The 27,424-nt window shown below is 51.2% G+C and overlaps 1 protein-coding gene across 1 annotated transcript in view; it reads right to left on the bottom strand.

Annotated features, from left to right (window-relative positions):
* Positions 1–27,424, bottom strand: part of ADCY3 (adenylate cyclase 3) — a 108,124-nt gene that overhangs the window by 42,561 nt on the left and 38,139 nt on the right. Inside the window, exon 3 of the mRNA XM_075557025.1 lies at positions 2,066–2,215. Within this exon, the coding sequence (XP_075413140.1) occupies positions 2,066–2,215 (150 nt within the window). The remainder of the gene's footprint in view (positions 1–2,065; positions 2,216–27,424) is intronic.

Genomic DNA, 27,424 nt, shown 5'->3' with positions numbered 1-27,424 from the left:
GATGGCGCGGGGCCAGGAAGCATTTACTTTCATTGTTCATGGACAAATTGACAGTGCTAGCACCAATCTCACCCCCACTCCCACCCCCACCCCTGAGGCAACCGAGGAGCCCTGCAAAAAGGAGAGCACGAGGCTGGGGAGCCAAGCTGAGAGCTAAGAGGCTGAAAACAAAGCGTGCCCCCCTCCAAATTACAGGGCTGCCACCTCATGGGCGTGATGGATGAAAACGGTACTTTTCCATGAATCTGAACACAAAATGACAAGGTCCCGTGGGTCTCAGATGACAGGGAGTGGAGGGGGGCGAGGGGGAGATCATCCATTCTTAACCTGTTAAGAGGTGGTTTTAGGAGCCCTGGTGGCCGAGCGGGTGATGGATCGCACTGAGAACCTCAAGGTCAGCAGTTTAAAACCACCAGCCACTTCTCGGGAGAAAGAGGCTCTCTATTCCCACCACAGCTATGGCCTCAGAAGCCCTGGGGAGGCCCTCCTGTCCTCTGTGTTTGGAATGGACTAGGTGGGGTGACGGTTTGAGAATCTGGGTTGTAAGGATAATAGGAAATGGGTGCTTGTACATTCTGGAAGCCATTGAGATGCATCCAGACAGGGAGACTCTTGACAGGAGCCCTGGTGGTGCGGCAGGTTTAGCTTTGGCCTGACAACTCAAAGGCACAGGGTGCAACCCCACTAGCCACTTCCGGGGAGATGATGTGGCCGGCAGCTTCTGGGAAAATGGCAGTCTGCAAAGTCCCGTGGACAGTTGTCCTTGGTCCCTATAGAATCTGCTCAACGCCTGGGTCTTCGAGGGTGATTTATTTTATTTGCTGTTTAGCTGCAGAGGAACTGGGAGGACCGCTCCTGGGGGTGGTGGATGATGCTGGGTGAAAGCCAGGAAGCCGAATGCGGGGGTGGACAGGCACATCTCTGGATGGAAGAATGTCAACAGTGGGGCCCCGAGACCTGGCTGGGTTTGCTCCTTCACATGTGATGAGGGACAGGCAGTCAGTGGGGAGACCTTCCTGTGTGCGATGGACGTGTAGTGCTCTCAGGAGGAGGGTGTGAGGCCACCGGGACTTCTTCCCAGTCTCCAGAGGCCGTGGGACGGGCCACGACCTACCCACCCCCTGGAGGCTGGACCCAAAGCACCAAGGGGACTCTGAGTGCACACCAGGCACGCAATGACCGGAAAAAGTGTCAGAAGTGGTGTCCCACAATGATGCCTATGGTAATTACATCACCCACTGTCAATTTGAGACTTACGAGTGAAGGGGTGGAGTTTAGCCTGTCAATCAGGCCACAAATCAATGACCTCATTTGGAGGCGCTAAGGAGATAAATAGCTCATTGGAGGCGGGACACTCGCTCACTCCCTGGGACACATTGCAGCTGACAAGACACATGGAACTACACTAGCGCCCTGAGCCGGAAGAGCCACGTGGGGACCCCTGCTAGCAGTGAGATGCTTACAACGCCACTGGATCCACAAGACTTCCCACACACTGGCCTGTGATCTTCCTGCATTCAGCGTCATTGCCTGTGTTTCGTGAATCTGAAGAGGACTTTATGGATGGTATTGGACCTATGGGCTAATGTTGGACTGATGGACTTGATCTGGACTGGGCTGGGCTGGTTTCTCAATATTCAATTACTCTTTATATAAAGCTCTTTCTTATACGCATGTGAGTCTCCCTGGATTTGTTTCTCGAGTCTACCCAGACTAACCAAGAGTTCAAGGTAAACCAGTAGCCACGCTTCACCTAAGAAAGAAACACAGAGGCGCAGGGCTGCCCTTGCGGACAAGGCGCTTCTCGGAAGAAGCCAGTTTTTAAATGAAAACAAAACGGGGGGAAAGGGAAGGTTTCACTCGAGTACAGGGAGAGAGGCAGCTTTGGAGTGAATTCTGGACACGAGGCTGCAGTCCAGAAGCAGCCCTCTAACGAGGAGGCGGCCAGGAGGATAGAACTCAAGCCCCTGGGCCTGGAGAGCGGGCTGCTGCACTGGGCTCCGCCCCCTCCCAACAGGCCCCGTCCCACCTGGCCAGGACAAAGGCTGCCCAGTCAGAGCCCTACCTGCTGCTGGCTCTGCTCCTCCAGGTTCATCTTCACCTCCAGTGACTGGCGGGCCTCCAGGAAGGCTTTGCGGTGCTTGCGGTCGGCCATGTAGTAGGACATGATACCCACGACGATGGCGCACAGGTAGAGGAAGACATTGGCCAGGACCTGGGCCCCAGGGGAAGAGGAGAGGACAGTGGTCAAGGCAAGTCTTGAGGGAAAGGGGTGGAGCCTCGAAGGGGCAGGCAGTGACTACAAGCAGTCCCCAAGATTCCCCGGGGTTCAGGAAGGGCCTGAGCTAAACTGGGAAGGTCTCGGGGGAAAACCCTGCCATGCTCACCATGGGTGGGTGAGATAGTTAAGGTTTATTGTGCCAACCTGGCCGACAAACACATGTGGGATCAGTTGAAAGGCAGAGAGAAAAATGGCTCAGTGAGCCTCGCCTTTCTAGTTCTCGGATCTCTTGCTCTCTGATGGTCAGATCAGGGTCAGCTGCCTGAGTCAGTTCCCTGCATCAGCTGGCAAGGCTCACTTCCTGCAAGACATCCCTGAGGAGAAGCCACAAGGACCTACCCTGATGCAGCTCTGGGTGCTGGAGGACCCGTGTGGAGACCCCTGCCAGCACTGAGATGCTTACACGCTCACTGATTCGGCTTTCCTCCTGCAGTCGGCATCAATGTGTGTTTTGTGAGATGGAGGAGGACTTTGTGGATTGGCGCCAGACATATGGACTAATGTTGGACTTATGGGCTTGGGCAGCACTGGGTTGGGATGCTTTCTTAATGGACACTTACTCTTTATATAAAACTCTCTCTTATATATATATATGAGTTTCTGTGGATTTGTTTCCCTAGTTTACCCAGACTAACACAGTGGGTGGGTGCTAGCTTTGGGCCTGAAGGCACAGAGGTTCCACGGGGCTCAGGTGCAGGAACCACGGGATAGCGGGGAGGGGGATTGCGGTTCACTCTTCCTGCTTCCCGCCTCAGCTAAGCCAAGCTGTGGTGGTTACATAATTACATGTCAACTTGATAAATAGGGTGGAGGGGTGGAGTCTAGCCTGTCAATCAGGTCACAAACCTGATGATGTCCCTGGTGGGTGTGGTGTGGTCTTCTCATAAGGGAGACGCTGGGAACCTACCTCCCCCCCACCTGCTTTCATCTTCCTGGTGACAATGGGGAGCCGCACTGAGACCCCAGAGAACCCTGGAGATGCTTCCACCGCCACTGGAGCCATAAGACTTTACATCCACCGGCAGGTGATCTTCCTGCACTCAGCATCATTGCAGGTGCTGCGTGAGTCTGAAGAGGGATTTATGGACCAGTATCAGACTTATGGGCTAATATCGGACTTATGGACTTGATCTGGACTGGGATGTTTTCTTAATATATAATTACTCTTTGATATAAAACTCTTTCTTAGACAGAAATGAGTGCCTCTAGATTTGTTTCTCTAGTCAACCCGGTCTAACACACGAGCCAGTCTCCTCGGCTGGGAGACCTGAGCTGTCTCTCAGTTACCCATTCAATCCTTCAACCAACATGTATTGATCACTCAGTGTGGCTTAGTTGGGAAAGGAGGGGTCTTGGAGGGCACGTGATTGAATTGTCTCCCTAAAATACGCGTTGAAGTTCTACCCACCTACACACCTGTAAATATGACAGAATGGAAATGGAGTTTCTCTTTTGTCCTATGAATGGAGTCATCACCAGAGGAAGGTGGGTCCTAAACCTCATCAGACAACAATGCGCCCACAGGAGTCTGGAAATCCGTGATGCTTCACAAGGGCAGGGCAGCCAGAGGCCACACAGGAGGAAGCCGGCTGGTGTGGCAGGGCTATCCACAAGCAAGGCACCCTGGGGCAGCCCAACAGACACCAGAACCTGCAGGGGGGCCGAAGAGGGATCAGCAGGGTAACAAACCCAGTGTGGACTGCTAGCCTGCAGACTGTGAGGAAGTGGGTTTCCAATCTTAGAAGACAAGAGGCCAATACTCTGCCCCGGGTGGGTTAGTGCCCTGCTCCCCCTGTGCCATCCGCTTGGTTTCTCCCCACCCTGTTTCTCCCTCCCCCTGCCACAATCTCGGGGATCTACATGTAACATCCTCTCTGGGGGATGGGTAACAGGAAAGTGGGTGAGGGGAGACGCCAGGCAGTGTAAGATAGGATAGAGTAATAATTTATGTTATTAAGGGTTTGTGAGGGAGGAGGGAGCAGGGAGGGAGGGGGATGGAAAAAAGGAAAATGAGCTGATTCCAGGAACCCAAGTGGAAGGCGAATTTTAAGAATGATGAGGGCAACGAATGTATACGTGTGCTTTACTCAACTGATGTATGTATGGATTGTGATGAGTTATATGAGGCCCAATAAAATGATTTATTAAAAAAAAAAAGAAAGACAAGAGGCACAACAACCAGGTCCCAGCATCCTGGGATGTCCAGTTCTCAAAGCCACCAACGCATTGGGATTTCACAGGCGAGCCGAAGAGAGCAGGCTGGTCCAGCTGTCACTGAGACCTCACACGCACGCCCAGGGATTGGAGGGTTCTGGGCTTCCCAGGCATGCTCAGCCAAAGCAACTTGCCAGCTGGGAGCAGCAGCTGGGAGCGATTTCGGGTCTCTGAGAAGCCGGGGCTGTTTGGATGTCTAGAGCCCCTCCCCTATAGACCTGTACTTTGCTGTCTCCTGGGTCAGGAACCCACTCCCAGGGCTGCAGGGACGCAGGCTCAATTCCCTAGGCAGGGGACCTGGGGATTCAGGGTGAGCATGCAGAGCTCGCCTCAGACCCTGGTCTGACCTGTGCAGTCCCCACCTCTGGCCAGGCCCCATGTGACCAGACCCAGACTCCATGCATCCCTCCTTGATAAAGCCCTGGAGGTGAGCCTCGGCCCAGCAAAGCCAATCCTCAGTCTGGTTCCTTCCCACTTCCAGTGCCAGCTGCCCGCCTTCACTCTCAGGCCTGTGCCCCTTTCCCCAATTCCTGGGGGTCCTGCCTGGGGGTGGTAAAGCTTCCCCTCCAGGTGTGGTTTCCAGGTGTAATTGGGGTGGAGCAGCAGGAGGGGAGGTAGGATGTCTCAGCTTCTGGCCCTTGGGGCAGACAAGGCGGGTCCAGGTGAGCATTAGGCATGCCATTGCAAGGCAGGTACAAAATGCAAGGAGATCAACTTTAGATGTTTAAACCCAATGGTTTACTCTGGGGACACAGTGTGCCTTGCTTGTGGGTTGCGAAAGAAAAGGACAACAGTTCACATCTGCCTTCCTCAAGAGAAAGACGAGGCTGTCTACTCCTTTACAGATGTACAAACACCCTAGGCAGCCATTGCGTTCTGTCTGATAGGGCTACTCTGAGAATGGACACAACGGCAGTGGTTTAGGACTGACCTATCAGGTCAGTCACTGGACTGGCTCACCACTTGGTGGACCCCATCCCTTGACCCCATGTGGTCTTCATCGAGCCTCCCTTCTAAGAACAGAGGCCAGCCTTCAAGTCGACCTGGTCCACAGGCCTGTACACGATCAAGAGACGGGGCTGTTTCTAGGTTGGCCAGAGAGTCATGCTGCCCTCTGTCTCCAGAGGGTCCCCTGGGTCACAGGGTGGCTCTCAGCTGACATCCAGTCCAAAGAAGGCTGGTGGTCAGGGACGCGGAGATGAAGGGCCTATCTGCGTCATATTCTGAGAGTCACGTGGGGCCTAGAGGTTCCATCCATGCCGGCGAGTCCCTCTTGCCTCCCTCGAGCACAATCTTTTTTTAATTGGGGGCTTGTACAACTCTTATCATAATCCATACATCCATCTATTGTCAAGCACATTTGTTGCTCTCATCATTCTCAAAACATTTTCTTTCTACTTAAGCCCTTGGTATCAGCTTCTCATTTTTCCCCTCCCTCACAAACCCTTGATCATTTATAAATTATTATTTTTTCACGTCTTACACTGACTGATGTTTCCCTTCACCCATTTTTCTGTTGTCCATCCCCCCGGGAGGGGGTTATATGTGGATCATTGAGATAGGATCCCTCTTCCCCCCCACCCCCCACTTTCCCCTTCCCCTCCTGGTATAGTTATTCTCAATTTTGGTCCTGAGGGGTTTATCTGTCCTGGATTCCCTGTGTTTCCAGCTCGTATTTGTTCCGGTGTACATCCTCTAGGCTAGCCAGGTTTGTAAGACAGAATTGGGATCATGATAGTAGGGGGTTGGGGGGAAGCATTAGAGAATTAGAGGAAAGTTGTATGTTTCATCGTTGCTATACTATACCCTGACTGGCTCGTCTCCTCCCCGTGAGCCTTCTGTAAGGGGATGTCCAATTGCCTACAGACGGGCTTTGGGTCCCCACTCCGCACTCCACGTCATCCACAGTGATGATTTTTTTTCTTCTTCTGCGTCTTTGATGCCTGATACCTGATCCTATCGACACCTCATGATCACACAGAGTGGTGTGTTTCTTCCACGTGGGCTTTGTTGCTTACTAGATGGCTGCTTGTTTATCTTCAAGCCTTTAAGACCCCAGATACTATATCTTTTGACAGCCAGGCACCATCAGCTTCTTCACCACATTTGCTTATGCACCCACTTTGTGTCAGGAAAGTGAGCATCTTGGCTATTAGAAAAAAGTGTTCTTACACTGAGGGAGTACATGAGTAGAGGCCCAGTGTCCATCTGTTACCGTGATACTACATCTATAAATATATGTACATAGATCTATTTCCCTATCATTATATATAAATGTATTTACATATGTACATGCCTTTATTTAGACCTCTATAAATACCCTTTGCTTCCTAGTTCTTTCCTCTATTTCCTTTTATTTTCCTCTTGTCCCACTATCATGTTTAACTTTCATCTGGGTTTCAGTAATTCCTCTTGGTTACATTGACCTTGATCAAGCCCTGCCAGGCCTCCTACACTCTCCTCACCATCGATTTTAGATCACTTGTTATTCCCTTATCCTTGGGTCTAACACCCACTTTCCCCTGCCTCCCCTCTCCTATTCCTGCCACCCCCCAACTGTCGGTCCCACTGTTTTCTCCTCTGGATTGTGTATCCTGTCCATCTTATCTAGATAGACATGCAGAGACAATAATAAACACAAAAACAAGGCAGAGCAAAACAAAGCAACAAGAAAAAACAAAACTGCAACAACAACAACAACAAAAAGAAAAGTCTCTAAATAGTTCCAGGTCTGTTTGTTGACCTTTACAAGTGTTTTCCGGTCCAGTCTGGTCGGGTGCCACGCCCGGGTCCCACAGTCTATTTTGGTGTTCCCCGGGGACGTCACTGCTCCCCTTTGCTGCTATGTTGCATGTCCTTCGTGTTTGGCCCCAGTGTGGTGGGGTCAGATCAGGCACACTTCCTGCACTGTGTCCCCAGTCCTGTCCCCCATAGTGCTATGGGTCAGTGAGGGACATCGTGTCTCAAGGTGGGGCCAGCCCTATGGTCCTCTCTGTGCGCTGGCTGCTCAGGGCAGGAATATTGTCCTCAGGGCTTGGTGGACCCAGAGGGAGCACAATCGTATGCAGGCAATTCTCCCAGGAGTCTTGGCCCTAGGGCTTCTCACTGTCCCCCACCCCACACCCTCAGTCTCTCAATTTGCCTCAACTGAAAGGGGACCACTCAAGGGAGGCTGTTGCTTCTGTCCACGTGGACGGCCACTCTCTCATTCAACAATGGTCCACAGAGGCCCAGGAGAAGCTGGGCAACGCACTGCCCCAACTGCCACCTCTGTGGCGAGGAGTACAAGCCAAGGCCACGGTGCCCTGGGAGGCTTGTGTCACCCTCCAAGCCCACGGGGTGGCACGGCCAAGCCAAGGACTGGAGGAGGCATCAAGACAGGAGACAGAGTCTACTCTGGGAGGGCGGGGGAGCAGCGGAGCTCCCAAAACTTAACTCACACATCACAGCCCGCTGCTCCCCACTGGGCAACAGGACACACCCATGCTCCCCACCCCAACCCCGCTCCCCAGGAAGTGCTAGTGCAGGTGACCGGTGGATGAAGGTAGCAGGAGAGCAGCCAGGCCAGGCAGGGAGCCTCTCTCCCCTTGCCCATTACTTCACCTGAGCACCACAGCACCATCTCCTACCTCCACCTCCGCCCAGCTGCGAGGAGGGTAGCCCTGCTCCCGGGCCACACTGAGAGGACCAGGTCTCCTCCTGGATTTAACGCCTATTAGCCTCCGTGCAAACCCCACCCCAAACGCACTCCCCAGTTTATCTGTTTAAATATTGTTAGCCCCATCTTTTCCCAGAAAGGAAATCAGATTCCTTTGGAACTGAAGTGAGGCTAGAAGCCATCTAGTATGTCGGAGGGGTGGCACACATCCCACCCTGAAACAAAGGGACTGGCCCGAAGACGGTCCTGACCTCGCCTGTGTGCTGCCGGTCAGTATAGCCAAGCTTGGGCCACTTCCTGTGGGATTTGTGAACAGCAGTGTGTGCTCCTTAAGCTTGAAGGGATGAGCTCTGTCCGTCCGCTCAGGATGGGCCCAGCACCATGCTGACCAAGGGCCCCTGGCGCTGTGGCCTGTCCCTCCATTGGCCCTTAGAGGGGAGCAGGCCGGGCATGCGGCAACTGTCCTTTCCAGGAAGGCGTGGTGATGGGGGCTCAGGGGTGCTGTCATTTCCCTAAAGCTAATGATGATTGCCCTGCGCTCTCTTGGGAGAACCCAGGGGGAAAGTGAGGTGAAACCCTAGTGAGAAGGTGAGAGTGCCCTGGGGTTACTGTGACAACTGAGGTGTCCCCAAACAGCCTAGGACTCCACTAGCCTCTCATCGACCTGGGGGTGCTATACCCCAGGACTCCCCTCCTTCCAGGACTGCCCACGGTCCCTGCACCCACCTCTGCAACCTCCCCACCAGGGTGGCCCTGACCCCCGGGGACTTTGCAGGGACTGTCTCAGGGTGGCATCGCTGGCTTCCTCCACGGTTGCTGAGGCTCCCAGATCCCAGCAGTCCGTGCTGATCCTTTGGAGATGTAGACAGGCCAGGTCCTCTACCAGGATGTACGGATTGTGATAAAAGCGGTAAGAACCCCCAATAGAATGATAAAAAATAAAGAGAAAGAAACGTCGTCTTTCGTCCTCATGCGGTTTTCTAGAAGGAATTTAATTCAAAATCGGAATCGGGGTGTGTGCGTTTCCCAGGGCATTTCACGAGCACCATGTATCAATCTCCCGGGGGTCACCATTCAGACGAAAGCTTCATGTACCCCGTGAGAGCTGGATCCTGGATTGAGCATCACCCCGTCTCCGTCTCCGAAACACAACCGTGGGAACATTCCTTCACCCTTCATCGAATCGCCTGACTCTGCACGTTTGCTAAGGACCCGTGGGGCCAGGCGTGGCAGCTAGGCTCCTCTGAGCTCTGCCTGGCCTCTGTGTGTGTTGGGGTGCTCTGCTGCCTGGAACCTCTTCATTAAAATTTACTTACATGTTTTGGAAAAAAATCTCCCAGGCGAGGCGCAGAGGCGCCCAGCTCTGAAGGCAGCCAGCTGCTGCAGGAGGCCCCTCTGCGGGTCCTGGGAGACTCACTCGTTCATTCCTGCTCAACAGCCAGCGCCCATCTGAGATGCACGCTCTGGGCCAAGGCACTTCCCCGACTGAGCTCGATCACATCTTTCTGTTTGAGAAGGACCTGGAATGCCTCCCCCTGTCATTCTCTGACCACTGCCTTCGTTATTTGTTCAGTTAAGAGGGTTTTGCTGGCGGAGGGACCCAGGTTTGGCTTCCTGACTGTTTCCCAGCCCGCTGAGCCCGGTACCTCGAGCCACAGCGATGACGGACGGACGAGCAGAGAGAATCCCAGGGCCAAGGCGGAACCACTTGGAAGCCACGCACACTGCAGACATGTCCCACCTCTGTCCAGCACGCTCCTCAAATGCTGTGTGCCCTACAGCAAGGGCCTTAACCTCTCTGAGGCTCAGCCGCCTGCCTCAGCCTCACCATGACCCTGGCGGCCACTTGGCGGAGATGGGCAGATAAATTATATGTGACACTCTCTAGCCCGGGGCTGGGCACCACGGATGGTGCTTATTAATCACTTGCATTTCTTCCAGAAGGAAGAAGACAAACGAGTACCTCATCACAGACAAGTAATATGGTCATAACAATTTTAAGAGCCTTCACACTCCTGATCTTACGTGCTAGTTACAACAAGCCTCATGGGGGGGGGGGCAGCGACGCTGTACAGTCTGCATTTTACAGACCAAGAGGCCGGAAGCACAGGGCAAGCGGGTGACAAGGGCAGTGTCTCTGCAGGGCTGAGACTGGGACCGGGTCTCCTTCCTCCTCCAGGGCTGTCCAGGAGGCCCAAGGGCACCTGAAGTGTGCAGGGCCAAGGGTGAGCCCAGCCGCTGGAGACTCCCCAGTAGGGGCCTGGAGTATGTGGACAGGTGAGGCGGGAGAAGCAGATGGGGGTGGGGGTGGGAGGGTGAGCGGAGGGAGGGGGGACTTGCACTATTCTGATCAGGCTCAAGCAACACTGTGTCGAGGAAGGGCCTGGGTCTCCAGTACACACCACCTTACGGGACGCTGTGCACACAGCCTGCCCCAGCTGGGTATCTGCCCAGCCTCCATGAAGTGCTGCGAGAGAAATGGGCTCAAGAAGCCATCTGTTTATAGTCTCTCTCATCTGCCCGCGTCTCTGCTAAAGTACATTTGATATCCACTCTCTTCTGAAACACGCAGCACTTCCAGGACAGGCCTCCAGCTTCCGTGGCCCGTTACAAAAGGTCCTTCCTGGCCGCCTGGGTGGCCTGGTCAGTTTCTCATCGCGAGGGGCACCACACCCACAGGCTCTGACACCCCCCCCCAGAAGTGGCTCCGATGTCACCTTACCACAGGGGTTCTCATGTTCCTCAGACCACGACCCTTTCAGACAGTTCCTCATGTGGTGGTGACCCCCAACCAGAACACTATTTTCGTTGCTGCTTCATAACTGCAATTTTGCTACTGTTATGAATTGTCATGTAAATATCTGATATGCAGGACATATTTTCATTGTTACAAACTGAACGTAATTAAAGCATAGTGATTAATCACAAAAATAATACGTCATGCTATATTGTGAAATATTTCTAATTACAAATCAATGAAATATTGTCTTGAAGCATGGTGTAGGATGGGTAACAGTCTTCACGCCGGGTATTTGTATGTGGGCGAATCTGCATGTGGGTGGGCCTGTCTGGAGACAGACAGAGGAACGGTGTCTTGGTTCCTAAGACCATCAGAAATATGTGTTTTCCAATGGTCTTAGGCGACTCCTGTGAAACGATCATTCAACCCCCAAAGGGGTCACGACCCACAGGTTGAGAAGTGCTGCTCTACCAGCTTATAACTGGAACCCCAGCATATCCCAGGCTCTCTTCACTCAAAAGACCAAAAAAATTCACTGCCATCAAGTTGATCCTGACTCACAGTACCCTGTAGGACAGGGTAGAACTGCCTCTGTGCTTTTCCAAAACTAGCTCTTCACGGGAGTAGACAGCCCTGTCTTTCTCCCATGGGGCAGCTGGTGGGTTCATACTGATGACCTGTTGGTGAGCAGCCCAGAGCATAACCACTATGCCACAGGCTCCCAGCTCACTGGCGAGCAGTTGTGTAAGATGTGCTTGTGAGGCTGGGCTTCTCCTGGGCTCTGCCTTCACTAGGAGAACAACACGCACCAAGCATCTGGGTGGTTCAGTAGCCAGAGACCTTGAGAGCAGAACTGAGTCCATCCTGGGGCTTGGAGCCAAACGAAGTCTGTCAAATCAGCCAAGCCCCAGCCAACTCAGAGAAATGCGGATGGTTGTCCGTCTGGGGTTGTCTGTTGTGAAGCTAGCTGAAGAGTGCTTCATGTCTCGGTGCAGTGTGCAATGATGTCACTGAAACTGCGCATGAACGACAGAGAGAACCCCCCAGTCATGAGAAAAATCAAAAGGCAGAGCCTTCTGGGTAGAGAACACACCAGTGCGGAGTTCCTAAGATACAGCTCATGAGATCCACACGACGCGATGTCACCTGTGTTTCGAGGAACCCACTGATGCATGGGTGTGCATCTCCCCGATAGGCACCTGGGGTCAGGGTGTGTCCCTGACTCACATTTGTAGCCCCAGACCTGGCACCCAGCTGCATGCAGGGCCACAGGAGCTGAAAGAGGCCGGAGAAAGGCATTCCTCTTGGTGAGGATTCACAATCTAGCTAACAAGAGGCTACGGGAGCAGTGGTTCTCCAGAGGGGCCATCTAGTCGCGCAGGAGACAGTTGGCGGTGCCTGGCAACAATTCTGGTCACAACTCCAGAAGATGCCATTAGCGGGAAGAGGCCAGAGACACTGCTGAACATTTTCCAAGACAACGTGCACAGGAAAGACATATCTGGCCCCAAATATCCACGGTTTGGAAGTTGAGCTGTGCCAGTGGTGAGCAAGGCCTGCTTTCGTTCTGCCTCCTGAGGGGTCACACAGGATGCTTTCCTTAACCGTTTGACGTGGAAGAGTGATGACTCTGAGGACCAGCACCGGGACACGCAGATTTACTGTGACCGGACCGCAGAGCCCAGTGCATGTGAAGCTAACACTGCCACTATCTGCTGGCCACAGGCTCAAGAGCCTGATAGATGGACCCACGATGAAGAGGCGACCCAAATTACTGAGCTCAGGGAAGGCCCTCGGGTATCCCATTCTCTCTGCCGAATTCCACCCCTCACATTCAGCGTCGTGCTTATTAACCCGGTGGTTATTCACTTCGCGTCCAAGCGCTGGGTTGGGCGGCAAGTCCATTACCTCCAACAGACCCTCCAAAGGGTCTTTGCCCCCGAAGATGAAGGACCACAGCCTGACCCAGCGTCACCTCTGAATGAGTCACCATGGAAACAGAAACCAGCTAGGCACAACACCCGCGTCTTCTCTGGCTTTGATAAATATGCATTGCTTAGTCATCTTGGTCTCTCCCTCCAGACCAGACAATTCCAATTCTACCTGAAGCATTCTCTTTGAAAACCCTCGAATCATGTTGGACTTCAGAGCCTTCTTTAAAAAGTGGTCAATCCAACCTTACTGCGTTCACAAAGAAACTTTTGGTAAACGGAAGTGGAACAGATTAGTTCCGGGGGAGAGGAGGGCAGAGCAGTAAAGGCTTTCCAGTGGGAGTGAGACAAGCCGAGTACACGCAATTGCAGGTTCTGGCGCAGTCTGGAAGCAAGGAGCTTCTAGTACACGTTTATTTTAATAGATTAATTTGGAATTACTAATGTCCCAGTGGCATACTGGGTTACGCGTTGGGCTGCTAGCCTCCAGGTCAGCAGTCCAAACCCACCAGCAGCTCCTCAGGAGAAAGAGGAGGCTGTCTGCTCCCATGGAGATCTACAGCCTCTGCAACCCACAGGGGCAGTTCTCCTCTGTCCTATAGGGTCAGAACCAACTCAATGGCAGCAGTTTGTAGGTTGGACTGGTCAATAAAGCAGAGGCAAACAATTCAGGACCGCTCTGAGCGCAGCAGGCCATGAGGGCTCAGTGATACAATTCTCATTTCCATGATCCTGGTTCCATTCTTGGCCAACGGGCCTCATGCACAGGCCAACACCCGCTGCCCATGGGGGCTTGCCTGCCGCCACGATGCTGTACAGCTTTCAGCAGGCAATCTACTTCCGAATATCAGCCAGCGAGAAACCTCGTGATCGCAAGGACGTCAACCGCGGTACACAGGGCTGGCATGGGTCGTAGGCCAACTCAACAGCAGCCGACAACCCCACCACCATCTCCTCTGGTGTAGTCAGAATGGCAGTATGACACGTGTTGTCTTACTTCTAAGCCATCCCAGCAGCATCGATGGCATCCATCGCCTGCCTTCCTGGAGCTGGCCTGGACTGACTTTGGAAACAACTGTACCAGCTCAGAGGAGGAGGACGATACCAAGGTCAGTTATGGGGCACTGGGCAGGGAAGTGTTACCTTGTGTGAAGAGGAAAGCAGTGAGAGGGAGCTTAGAGGAGGCTGGTGAAGAGAGGACACCGGGAGGTGTGCAAAAGCCAAGGGCAATGAGGCCTACGTCCACCCCTGCCGCGGTGGGGATGTTGGACCAGATTCACGCTGCGCAGGTGGGGGCGGGACCGTAGATCTAGGTCTGAGAGAGCATTTTTGCCTTTCCTGCAACTCTCTCCCTGGCTGTGAAGGAGCACACAAGGACGGTGGTGTGGAAACATAACAGACCTAAATAACACACACCTTGAGAGAGAGAAGGACTTGATGGACCTGGGGGATTGGGATCATGGTCTTGGGGGGACACCAAGGTCAAGGGGCATAACACAAATCCCAAACACATTGCTCGGTATCCTGCTTTGGTGAGTAGGAACGGGGTCGTCGGAGTTTGTAAGCGATCATCTCAGGTGCAACAAATGGTCTCTCCTTTCCAGAGGAAAGAGGAAGAAGGAAAACCAGAGGACACAGGGAGCAAGTCGGCCAAAGGATGCAAGCTTCCGTCTCCACAACTCTGAGACCAAAGAAGAACAGCTAGACGGGGCCCAGCTACCTCTACCCAGTGCTCTAACAAGGGTCACTTGAGAAGGCCCCGGAGAGGGAAAATGTGGAACGGAACTCAAAATTAAAAAAAGAGCCGGCTGCCTGGTCAGACAGACTGCGGCCCTTCCCTTCGGGGTGTGGGACAAAACTGGCCCCTGTGTTAGAGTAATCAATCAGTTAAGATCAAAAGAGCAGCATTTGTCCCAGGACAATGTTGAGAGGCTTAGGGAGGGAGAGGGACATGGGAAGGGAAAACTCAGCGAGGAAGTGGGATAAGGGATGGTGAACTTCAGGGGACTGCAAGGACTCAGTGGAGCCACTGTGGTGGGTAAGCGCAACCAAGTCGTTTCCGCTCCTAGCTGCATAGGCCCCTAGCAAACGAAACACCGCCCGGCCCTGGGCCACCCTCCCAATTGCTCCCAAGCCATCTTGTCCAGGGTCTTCCTCTTGTTCCCTGCCCACCCCCCTTCTCTATGCGCTGTAAACCTTAACCTCACTCACGAGAAAACGTTGTTGGGGTTTTTGTTTCTTAAGTGTTGCCACTAGGGACCCGGGGCATACGTGCATGGGTTTATTCCAAACAGAGGGCATTTCAACTCGTCTCTGTGATCAGTGGACGGCTGCAGACAAGTCCTTTCTGCAGGACACTCCTCTGAGGGCGACCTGAAAGCAAAGTTCCCACAAAAACAGTGACATCTGCAGGTATCTCGGGCCATTTCGAGGCAGAGGGGGCAGCTCAGATGGTTAGGGCGACCGCTTCTTAGAATTCCAAAGGGATCGTCTCGGGAGATTTTCTCCATGTACACACGACGGTCATGGGGTTTACTTGGGAAGGTTTTCAAAAACTTGAAAACGACACTGTTGGAAACACAAAGAAAGATGGTTGTCCTGAGATTTTTTCCCACGACAACCATGCGCCTGCTCATTGCTCATGGGGAGCAAGGGCTGATGCATGAGAATTTCCTTGGGAAACCTGACTCCATCCGTCCCATAGGCCTGATCTTCGCCGTTCAGACTGGTCTGTTTCCCTAAACTCAGGACATTGAAGAGGAACACAAGTTGAGACCCTCAAGGGTTCTCGCACCCCGTATTAATGTGGTATAAAGTGAAGCGGGCAGAATTCTTTGGGAACGATTACAGAGAGGCAGATGTAGACACCCAGACTGAGGCGACGTCATGAAACAGTAGCTTCACATTTCAAAACTTCTGTTTACTAAAGGCTTCTAGGCTTTGGTGCTAGGACTTAAAAAAATTTTTTTTCCCGACTGATCCTCATGTAATCTGGAGACACAAGATGTTTAGGGACCCAGGAATGGCATCATCATGCAAACTTAGGATGTGAGAATTTGAAGGGAAAAGATCACTGATTCCAGAAAAATATGAGAGCCTTGCTTCTCTCTCTCTCTCTCTCTCTCGTCCTCACATGAATCCCCAGGAATGGAGCAAAATCTTTGGAGATGCTTGGACTCCTGACCTCTCGGTCCAGAAAATGAATCAGGCCCTGAGAGGAAACCTTCCGCACACGTTCAGTGGCACAGACAGCGCTGTTCGCTCTCCAGAATCACAGCTCCCTCCATGGGGACTGCACCCACCTCTTGTCCCTCGTTCGGGGCTTCCAGTTTTGTAGTTTCGGTTATCTTGACTCTACTCTGCCTGCGTGGGCCTCCCACAGAACCCCCTTTTCTCCCATGCTGCCAGGCCGACTCCTCCACCTGACAATCCTGTTTGTGTCCGAGTGAAACCTCCAATGGCTGATCTTTGGGAAGGTCGCCAGCTCTTTCTTCCAAGGCACCTCAGAATGGACTCAGACCTCTCAAATCTTCCAGGAGCAGGTGGTCATCCGAGAGCTTTAAACAAAACAAAGCAGAAGTCTTGCCTGGGCAGCACCCCCAAATGACAAACTCAGGGACCCCGTATGCATATTTTCGTTCTTTTTTTAAATCATTTTATTAGGGGTTCATACAACTCTCATCACAATCCATACATACATCAATCATGTAAAGCACATCTGTCCATTCATTGCCCTCATCATTTCAAAGCATTTGCTCTCCACTTAAGCCCCTGGTATCAGCTCCTCATTTTTCCCCTCCCTCCCCACTCGCCCTCTCTCATGAGCCCTTTATAATTTATAAATTATTATTTTGTCATATCTTGCCCTGTCTGACATCTCCCTTCACCTACTTTTCTGTTGTCCGTCCCCCAGGGAGGAGGTCACATGTAGATCCTTGTAATCGGTTCCCTCTTTCCAAACCACCCTCCCTCTACACTCCTGGTATCGCCACTCACACGCTTGGTCCTGAAGGGACCATGTGCCCTGAATTCCCTGTGTTTCTAATTCCTATCTGTACCAGTGTACATCCTCTAGTCTAGCCAGATTTGCAAGGTAGAATTCGGATCACGACAGTAGGGGGAGAGGGGGGAAGCATTTAGGAACTAGAGGAAAGTTGTATTTTTCATCGGTGCTACAATGCACTTTGACTGGCTCGTCTCCTCTCCTAGACCCCTCTGCAAGGGGATCTCCAGTCAGCATGCCTATTTTCAAAAAGCTCCCAAATGGTCCTAAGGTGGGGACAGAAATCTCACCCTCATCAGGCCCTAAGGGTCCGTTGGCTTACCAACAAGGGATGGAGCCACATCTCACCCAATCCTGTCTGCAAACACCTGGAATACAGCACCAAGCACAATGTCAGCCCTCAGTGAGCTCTGTCTGGACGCTTGGTACCAAGGCGGCCCTGCTCCTGGCTCTCAGGCTCAAATCTGTGTGACGTGCCTCGCGTTCCTCTCTGCACCCCCACTAGGTCATTGATTCCCGGGGGTCCTTTTCTCATTCTCCCCAACACCTTACCCTCCCAACAGGGCTGAGGAAGATACTTGCCCCCCTGGTCCTTCTCTGGTCCTACCAGTGTACCCTCTGGCCCCACAAAACCCTTCCCCAAATACCTCATTGCAAACACTGCCTGCGGATCAAAATACCTTAGTGGCTGTCCTCTGTCTTCAAAGATGGGAGTCCCTATTCGGACATCTGAGGTCCACTACAGCTGGGCTCCTGGAACATTTGTAAACATCGCCCACAACTCCCTGGTATAAGCCACCAGCTTGAGCCCAACAGCTGCCCTCGGGGCCAAGGGCAGTGCTGACAGCTGCCCACGCTGCTGCCCACGCTGAGTTTGGCCTTATCTGCTCTGAGGAATCTCCACCCCGGGGAGGAATTTGCACATTTCTCCTAAGTCCAAGTCCTAGTTTACACTCGAGTCCATAAAAACCACGGTGGAATCTCTGGATTTAGAATTTAAAAAGTACAGTTACCTTCAAGTCAAACAAAAGTGTCTGTCCGTTACAGGGTAAGCCCCACGAGGGTTGGTGCAAAATCTGTGACAATCACAACTGTGTCCCACAATTAACAAGTTCACTGCCGCGGAGTCCAGGCTGAGTCTCAGCAACCCTACAGGGCAGAGCAGAACTGTCTCTGCAGGTTTCTGAAGCTGAAAATCTTTGCAGGAGTAAAAAGCCTCGTCTTTCTCCTGCACAACAGCTAGCGGGTTTGAACCACCGACCCTGTGATTAGCAGCCAAATCTATACTCCACTGTGTGCCCAAATTCCAAATCAGACTCGATCACAGAGTCCATTCTGACTCATAGCGACCCTGTAGGAATGGGCAGAATTAATTGCCCCTGTGGGTTTCCAAGACTGGAACTCTTCACAGGAGTAGAAAGCTTCCTCTTTCTTCCAAAAAGTGACTTGTGGCTTCAAACTGCTGACCCTGGCGGTTAGCAACCCAGTGCGTACCCACTACACCGCCAGGACTCGTACTCAACACCTAGCAAATGGCTGGAACATGTGGGGCTCTCAATGGCTATCGGGTGACCCAACGAGCACACCCACTGTCATAGATTCTGACTCCATCAATCCGATGAAAGTTTCCCATCTTTACGAGCGCAGACAGCCCCATCAGTCTCCTGAGAAGTAGCTGGTGGGTTGGGGAACACCCCTCCCCCCCACGCACCATGCGGTTAGCAGCCCAGTGTTTTTACTGGGGAAAGAACGGACTAAATGGAGGGGCAAGGGAGAAAGGGACAAAAAGGAACGAGGGAGGAAACGCTGACTCTCAGGGCACCCAATGGCCTCGCAAGCACACCACCCATCACACCCCACTGAAAAGGCCCCGGAAGCCACCTCCTTCACACTCGAGTCTCGTGGAACCCCGCCTGCTCCTGGAGCCTTCCTGGACAACCCCACCTCTGGGCGAGCACACGTCCCCTTGTGCCTGCATTGAATGGAGCGGGACCAGGCTAAAGACAAATTCTTAAGCTGCAATCACACTCCGGTTGGTCTCCTTTTATGTCTGAAAGAAACAGGTCCTCTTGCCAGAGAAGGAGAATTTGAGGCAGTTTTAATTTTCATCTTTTTGCCTTATCGTGTTTCCACACCCCTGGTGGCGTAGTGGTTACACATCGGGCTGCTAGTCTCAAGGTCAGCAGTTCAAAACCACCAGCTGCTCTGCGAGAGAAAGGGGAAGCTTTCTACTCCCGGCAAGAGTTACAGTGTCGGAAACCCATGGAGGCAGTTCTACTTGGTCCTGTAGGGGTGCTGCTTGTAGAGCAGCTAAGGCGTGGGGTTTGCCACGGCTGAGTCCTCACATGAGTTTCTCCCCAGGGCCATTTACATTGCCCCGAGACACCCTGACGGTGTGGAGAGGCAGTGAAGAGCAATCCCCACTCTGTACAGATTTGGAATCAATTCCAGGTTGTTCTGCTCACTTGGAAGGCTGCGACCGTCAGCAGAACCTGGGAGCTTTCAGGTCGGAGACACCTGCCGGTGGAAATCTTGCAGAGTCCTTGGATGGCACAACCAGTTAAGTGCTCCAATAGGAAGGGAAAAACCTCTCCAGGGTGCTGTGGAACAAAGACCTGGTAACCTACCTCTGGGCAGTCAGAGCTCTGAAAACCCAGTGGGGTTCAATGTCCTCTGAAACCCAAGGGGTAAACAACCATCAACTAGAAACCACCAGACAGCAAGTGGTTTGCGGCGGCCGCTTTTTAAAAATCTCATAGCGGTGATTGCCAGACCTTTCTACCTCAGCGCGATGGGAACGGCTCTCAGGACCAATGTTCCAGCTGGTCTCCTAGAGCAGCACAAACACAATCAGCCCCAGGTGAAGAGATGCTCCCAATCAGCTATTCTACCTTGTCGCCCTCAAGCTCTGCTCCGCTCCACGGCAGTCCTGAGTCCAGCAGGTGTGTTTAAAATCTCCTCTCTACACGTTTGTACACAACAGCCACTCTACCAGATCTCTCAAATGACCAGCCAGAAAGGTAAACCTTCCTAACATCTTCCAAAAAGGTGGGGGGGGGGGGGCTGGGCAGAGAGCCACACTGCCAATCAAGGGTCACTAATCACGCAGTACCACCGTATGCAAATTACAAACTGGAGCTTGCTCACGCATATCCCATAGAATCATCGCTCTCGGTGCCACGGAGGAGCTTCCCTGGGGAAGAGAAAAGGGTGAGGCCTGCTGGCCAGGCAACTGCCATCGAGTCAATTTGGACTAACAACGACCCTACAGGACAGGGTAGAACCACCCCTGTAGTTTTCTGAGACTGTAACTCTTTTTAAAAAAAAATCATTTTATTGGGGGCTCATACAGCTCTTATCACAATCCATACATCCATCCATGTGTCAAACACATTTGTACATTTGTTGCCCTCATCATTCTCAAAACATTTGCTTTCTACTTGAGCCCTTGGTATCAGCTCATTTCCCCCTCCCTCCTCCCTCCCCTCCCTCATGAACCCTTGAGAATTTATAAATTATTATTTTGTCATATCTTACACTGTCCAACGTCTCCCTTCACCCATTTTTCTGTTGCCCGTCCCCTAGGGAGGAGGTTATATGTAGATCCTTGTAATCACTTCCCCGTTTCTACTCTACCCTCCCTCTACCCTCCCCGATATCACCACTGTCAGCACTGGTCCTGAAGGGATCATCTATCCTGGATTCCCTGTTTCCAGTTCCTATCTGCACCAGTGTACATCCTCTGGTCTAGCCCGATTTGTAAGGTAGAATTGGGATCATGATAGAGGGGAGGGGGAAGGAAGCATTAAAGAACTAGAGGAAAGTTGTATGTTTCATTTTTGCTACACTGCATCCTGACTGGCTCATCTGCTCCCCGTGACCCTTCTGTAAGGGGATGTCCCCTTATGTACAGATGGGCTTTGGGTCTCCACTCTGCACTCCCCCTCATTCACAATGATATGACTGACTAACTCTTACTGGGAGCAGAGAACCTCGTCTTTCTCCCAAGGAGGAGCAGTTGGTTTCAAATTGCTGGCCTTGGGGAGTGAGCCCAATGTGTAACCACTACACCACTCTGCTGGATAATTGTTGGGCCCCACTGGCATAAAGGGCCACCAACTCGCCAGCTGATCATCCCTCTCAAAGGTGGCACATGGCTGTCAAGGGGTCTCGTTACCACCGTGCAGCCTCCACCTTTCCTGCCCTCAGAAACCGGTCACTGACTCGGCCGAGACCTGCTCATTCTGCTCACCTATTTGGGGCTCCCAAGAGTTTTAGAATCACCCTCTGGCTTCCTGCCTGAGGGGGCTGACTTGTAAAGTATGTCTTTTTTGCATGGTGCCTGATGCAACTTCACTCACCAGCAGTCCACGGTTCACACAGGACAGCCGCGAGCTGGGTTTCTTTGTCTTCCCCTCTGGGCAGCGGCGAGGGTGGGACTCAGCCACCTCTTCGCACGGGCTCCCTGCCCACCCCTAGCTCACTCCTGGATGCTTTTCCTCTGCAGCCTTCCTCCCTGGGCACCCCTGTGACTGATGCCTCAACCAGGGCCTCCCACTCGTACCTGCTCTTGGCAAGGTACATCCTGGGAGACAGTGGGATGCCACGGTCAGTAGCCCGTGAAGTCAGGCTGGGCTTGAATTCTAGCTCCCTCAAGGTCTAGCTGTGACCTCAAAGGTCCGAGTCGCTTGCAGCCTGACTCTTCTGCCTCTGTGGAATGAGCGGAGTCACAGCCCTAACTCGGGCAGCTTAGGAGATAATGTGGAACAAGCCCACAGTGCAGTACAGCACCCAACACATGGTAAGTCTCAATCCATGCTAGTGGCACTGAGGGTTAAGCATTGGGGGGTACTAACTTTAAGGTTGGTGGTTCTAATCTATGACCCACGCTTGGGGTGTGTGTATGTGTGAAAGATAAGGCTGCCTACCCCCATGAAGATTTTAAAAAAATCATTTTATTGGGGGCTCTTACAGCTCTTATCACAATCCACACATACATCCATCCATTGTGTCAAGCACATTTGTACATATGTTAACATCATCATTTTCTTTCTTTCTTGTTAAATCATTTTATTGGGAGTTCGTACAACTCCTATCACAATCCATCCATCCATGTGTCAAGCACATCTGTACACTGTTGCCATCAGCATTTTCAAAACATTTTCTTTCTACTCGAGCCCCTGGTATCAGATCATTATTCTCCTTGCCCTCCCTCCCTCCTTCATGAAACCTTGATAATTTATCTTTTTTTTTTTCATATCTTACACTGACTGCTGTCTTCCTTCACCTACTTTTCTGTTGTCCGTCCCCCTGGGAGGGGATTATAGATCATTGTGGTTGGTACCCCCTTTCTGCCCCCACCTTCCCCTTCCCCTCCTGGTATGGCTACTTTCATGATTGGTCCTGAGGGTTTTATCTGTCCTGAGTCCCTGCGTTTCCAGCTCTGATCTGTTGCAGACGGTCCCTCACATCTCATTAGCCAGAGCTGACCATCCACTCACCATGGGGCTCTGATGGCTGAGGGGATGCTGAGATAATAATATGCACAAAAACAAGACAGAGAAAAACCGCAAAAAAACAACAACAAAAAGCAATGACACAAAAAAGAAAAACCTGTAAATAGTTCCAGGTCTGTTTGTTGACCTCTACGAGTATTTTCCAGTCCATTCTGATGGGTGCATGCCCTGGCCCCACAGTCTATTCTATTTTTGGTGTTCCCTGGGGACTTCATTGCTTTGCTTCCCTTGCTGCTCTGTTGCACGTCCTTAGCGTTTGGGCCCAGTGTGGTGGGGTCAGATCAGGCACAATTCCCGCACTGTGCCTCCAGTGTTGTCCCTCGTAGCGCTATGGGTCAGTGAGGGACTTCATGCCTCATGGTGGGGCCGGCCCTCTGGTCCTCCCTGTGCACTGGCTGCTCTGAGCAGGAATATCATCCTTGGGACTTGTGGGCCAGTGTGTGTTCCACTCTCTCTTCCTCCCTCTTCATTTGCCCCTGTGTGCTCTGATCAGATGCGCCCCTCTCCTTGAAGTGTAGCATCAATGCTGTCCTCTGAAGTGCATTCTTCTGCGAGGAGCGAGGTGTCCACATAATTGGGATTGAGGCCTGCCCTATCTCATAGAGATTTACAGTCAGCATCGACTCGATAGCTGTGAGTTTATGTTTTTTATTTGAAGACTGTAAATCCCATAAAGATTTGCAGTCTTCAAATAAAAAAATAATAAGCTCACTGTCATTGAGTTGATGCCGACTCATAGCATGTCTGTTGGACAGGGTAGAACTCCCCTGTGGGTTTCCGAGACGGTAACTCATTCTGGAAAAAGAGGGCCCTGTCTTTCTCCCTCGGAGCAGTTGGTAGTTTAGAGCTGCAGACTTGGCAGTTGGAGCCCAATGGGCCACCACGATGATCCCAGGGCTACCCTTAGAATCCCTATGCAGGGTCACTGTAAGTCAGAATTGACCCGGCAGCAATGGGCTTTGGGTTTATTACTACGAGGCATATTACAAATCCCAAACATGACTACTGTGCTGTATCACGTTCCTGCTCTCCTCATCACATTCAACGGATCAAGTTCATTTTCCCCGCCCATAAAGGTCCTGGTCCCTGGACCTGTCAGTGCTGACATTCTCGGGCTCCACCTCCTGACAGTGCTGTGTTGTTTCTGTGGAGCAGGCCCTGGGGTTTGTATTCAAGAAAGGCCCTCCTTGCTACCCAAAGGATTCCATCGTAGCCAGTTCTAGTGAGAACCCCTGGACTACACAGCATAACCTTCTGGCTATATCTGTGAATCTTTGCTGTCAATTCTGGTGGTCCGCCCCAGGCAGCCGCCCACTGCTTCCCTGTCTCTGCTCTATATCCGGTTATGTCGGTCATGTACCAGCGATAGCTCTGCCCTTTCCCACTGCCTGCTGACTGGGTTTCTAGTCTTGGCAGTGCAGCTCCACATCCTGACCCAAGGATCGCTGCCCACCTGGAGGGTCCACTCTGGTCCAGTCTCTCTGCATAGCTCACACTGGGAGATCACTCGGGGCAACACCAGCAGGTGCTGGAGCCACTTGTCCAGGTCTCCTTGGCAAGCCCCTACCTACTCCTCTCTCTCTCTCTCTCTCTCTCTCTCTCTCTCTCTCTCTCTCTCTCTCTCTCTCTCTCTCTCTCTCACACACACACACACACACACACACACACACACACACACACACACAAATGAACTGTCAAATCATTTGTCAACAAGTCCTCCAGCCCCTTCAATGGTAGACACGAGCTCTGCCTGGAAGCCAGATAAACCCCTATTCTACTGTTTTAAAACAAGGCCCCAAACCCCCTTTGTCAACTTCCTCAACTGGAAAATGAGTCTAACAGCTCGATACTTACCTCCGAGGGATGCGGTGAGGCACAAATGAGAAAATCTATAAGAAAGCACTTTATACACACAGCTAAAGATCATTGGTATCTTCTAAATGTTCCCTCAGGGACTGTAAATTATGGGAAACCTTGCGAGGGCAGAGGCGATACACACAAAACCACCACCGGTAAACCAGGATGGGAAGAACTGGTCCCCTGCCCGCGCAGCCCTAACGCCCTGCTTCTTCCTGCCACCCCGCCCCTCTGTGTCCTGGGAGCCGCTGCTGTCTTCTGATCTCAGAAGGAGCGGAATGTGATGCGTCTGCATCCCCTGGCCATCAGAGGCCCGTGGTGAGTGGGTGGTCAAGCTCTGGCTAATGAGATGTGAGGGGCCGTCTATAACGACGTGCTGGGAAGAGCTTTCCTTTCCAATAACAGGGTCAGACCTCATGACTGAACTCCACCTGCCTCCTCCTGCCTGCATGGACCCGTGGATGGTGTCTAGACCCGCAGCAGCCACCTGACGCCCAGACTGAGACCCAAAGCCCAAACTCTAAGGAAGGAGGAGAAGAAAGATCTCAGGGCCGCAAAGGCATAAATGAACAAGGGCACCAGCCCTAGACCAAGAAAATGGGGGTTTCTATTATACAGGGAAACATAACTGATTGGTTTAACCATTTGGGTTTTTGGTCACTTGCGCCTGAAGCATTCCTAGTTGGAATGAAGCTACTAAGCAGTCAAGGATATTACGTAGACTGTAACAGCATTAAGGAGGCACAGAGTTTACAAGGTGGCCTGCTGAGATCGGCAGTTCAAAACCACCAGCCGCTCAGTGGGAGGAAGAGAGCTTTCTACTCCGGTAAAGAATTTACAGTGTCAGAAAATAGTCACTAGGAGTTGACATTGCCTCGATGGCAAGGAGGGTTTTTTTGGTTTTGTTTTTTGTTGTGTTGTATTTTAAATACTTTTACTGGGGCTCTGACATCTCATCACAATCCAAACATTCCTCCAATGTGTCAAGCACATCTGCACATATTAATTTATTTAAAATCAGCCACGTTGAAGTGTCACTTACATAGAATAAAATTAATCAATTTGAAGTACAGGGCTTGGTGAGTTCTGACAGATGTCTAGTGACGTCATGGTGACCACAAACAAGATCTCCATCATTGGACACGTTCCGTGTCTTGGCCACCAGGGACCACTAGCAGGAGCACTTTGCCATTACAAGGCAGTCAGAAATGGAATCATACAGTGTGCCTTCTTTTGTTCTGGCCCCCTTCACTCGGCACAGTGCTTTTGAGAGTCGTTCACCCTCTTGCATCGAGCGGCAGTTCCCTCCTCTCAGTATTCCACTGTACAGATAGATCAGAAAGCCCGCACACAAGTTAATGAACAGCTGGTTGGTCTCTAGTTTGGGGCCATTATGAAGAATTTGCGTGCAGTTCTTTTGTGTAAATGCGCTTCCATTTTTCTTGGGTAAAAACCCAGTAGTGGAATTGCTTGGTGGCACAGTGAAGACTTTTACGTGACAGGGAGCTGCTAAAATGTTTACTAAAGTGGCTGGTACCGCTGTGCAGGCCCATCAGCAAGGAAAATCCTTGACGTCATGTGGATGTTGTCAGATCTTAAAAATTCTTGCTATCCCAGTTGGTATAAATAATATTATGGTTTGAATATGTATTTCCCTGGTGACTAAAGATGTTAAGCATCCATCACATAGTTTAATAAATTTTTGCCATTAGTATATCTTCTTCTTCTTCTTTTAATCATTTCACTGGGGGCTCACACAACTCCCATCAAAATCCACACATACATCCATTGTGTGTCAAGCACATCTGTACACCTGCTGCCCCCATCACCCTCAAAACCATTAGTAAATCTTCTTTGGTGAACTGTCTGCTCAAATGTTTTGCAAATTTCTTAATTGGGCTTGGATAGTTAGTTTATTGTGCCAGTCTGGCCAATAAACACATGTGGGATTAGTTGAAGGGCGGAGAGATAAATGGCTCGGTGAGTCTCACCTTTCTTGTCTCTCTTTGATCATCGGACCAGTGTGCCGCTGTCTTGCTTGTTCTGTGCTTCAATTTACAAGCTACACTACCTGTGGGACACCTAACCTGTGGACCGTGTCACTGTAATTTGAGGTTCCTTCAAGACTTGCCTCGCCAGAGAATTGGAATGTACATCTCTGGAGCTGGGGAACTGACGGTTGGTGACCTGGCTGACGGTTGGTGACCTGCCTTGCTGTTTGCTGCCTGTGCTGGGATAGCCTAGCTCTCTCTACAGGGGACTTACCTGGTGGCCCTCAAGACTTGAAGGACTGCTGGTGTCTCACAACTCTCTCACGGGAGTGAGTTGCACTGTGCCATTTGTACTGCTTTATGATTTAACTGTTCATTTCTTGTATTATATATCTATCTGTACATAATTTAACAGTTCAGTCATTGTGTTTTATATATATATATATATATATATATATATATATATATATATATATATATATATATATAATTATCAGTGACCTGGTTTTATCTCTCTAGAGAACCCTGTCTAATACAGGGCTGTATGTGCGCTTACAACCGAGTTGGAAGTTTTTGATCGATCTGGAACAAGCCCATTTTTAGACATAGGTTTTACAGTGCTTTTTCCCAGTCTGCAGTTTGCCTTTGCATATTTTCAACAGCAATGTATCCGTTTCTTTCTTTTATGGTTCATGCTCTTTGCATTCCATGTAAACATTTTTCCTCCCCACAGAGATTTTTCTCCTTTGTTTATTCTCATGTTTCATTAATTTAATCTTACTGGGGTCTTTTCAGGTTAATTTTAATAACTTTTCCCCTCATGTGCTTAACCACTTGTTCTAGCACCATTTATCGAAAAGACTATCTGTTCTCCATGGGATCAAGTTGATATTTTTATTAGAAATCAATAGTCTCGCATGGGGGTTAATTTCTAGACTGCATCCAGATTCATTGACCTAAATATCTGTCCTTAAGCTGCTACTCTGCTATTGTAGTTATTATAACTCCACCCACAATAGTTTCATTGGCATATAATTCACATATCATACAATTCAATAGTTCAATCACACCAAGAAGAGTTATACAATCATCGCCACGATCAGTTTTAGAACATTTTCGTCAATCTTGTCCTCATTGTTATTAGCTCCCCGGTTCCCTCCAACCTCCCTGTCGTACCCCCAAAGAACCATGAATCCAGTTACCGTCTCTATAGATTTACCTAGCCTGGATTTC

Source organism: Tenrec ecaudatus, chromosome 8, assembly GCF_050624435.1.
Source record: "Tenrec ecaudatus isolate mTenEca1 chromosome 8, mTenEca1.hap1, whole genome shotgun sequence".
NCBI lineage: Eukaryota > Metazoa > Chordata > Mammalia > Afrosoricida > Tenrecidae > Tenrec > Tenrec ecaudatus.
The sequence above is the reverse complement of the archived record's forward strand: the minus strand, read 5'-3'. Positions and strand labels throughout refer to the sequence as shown.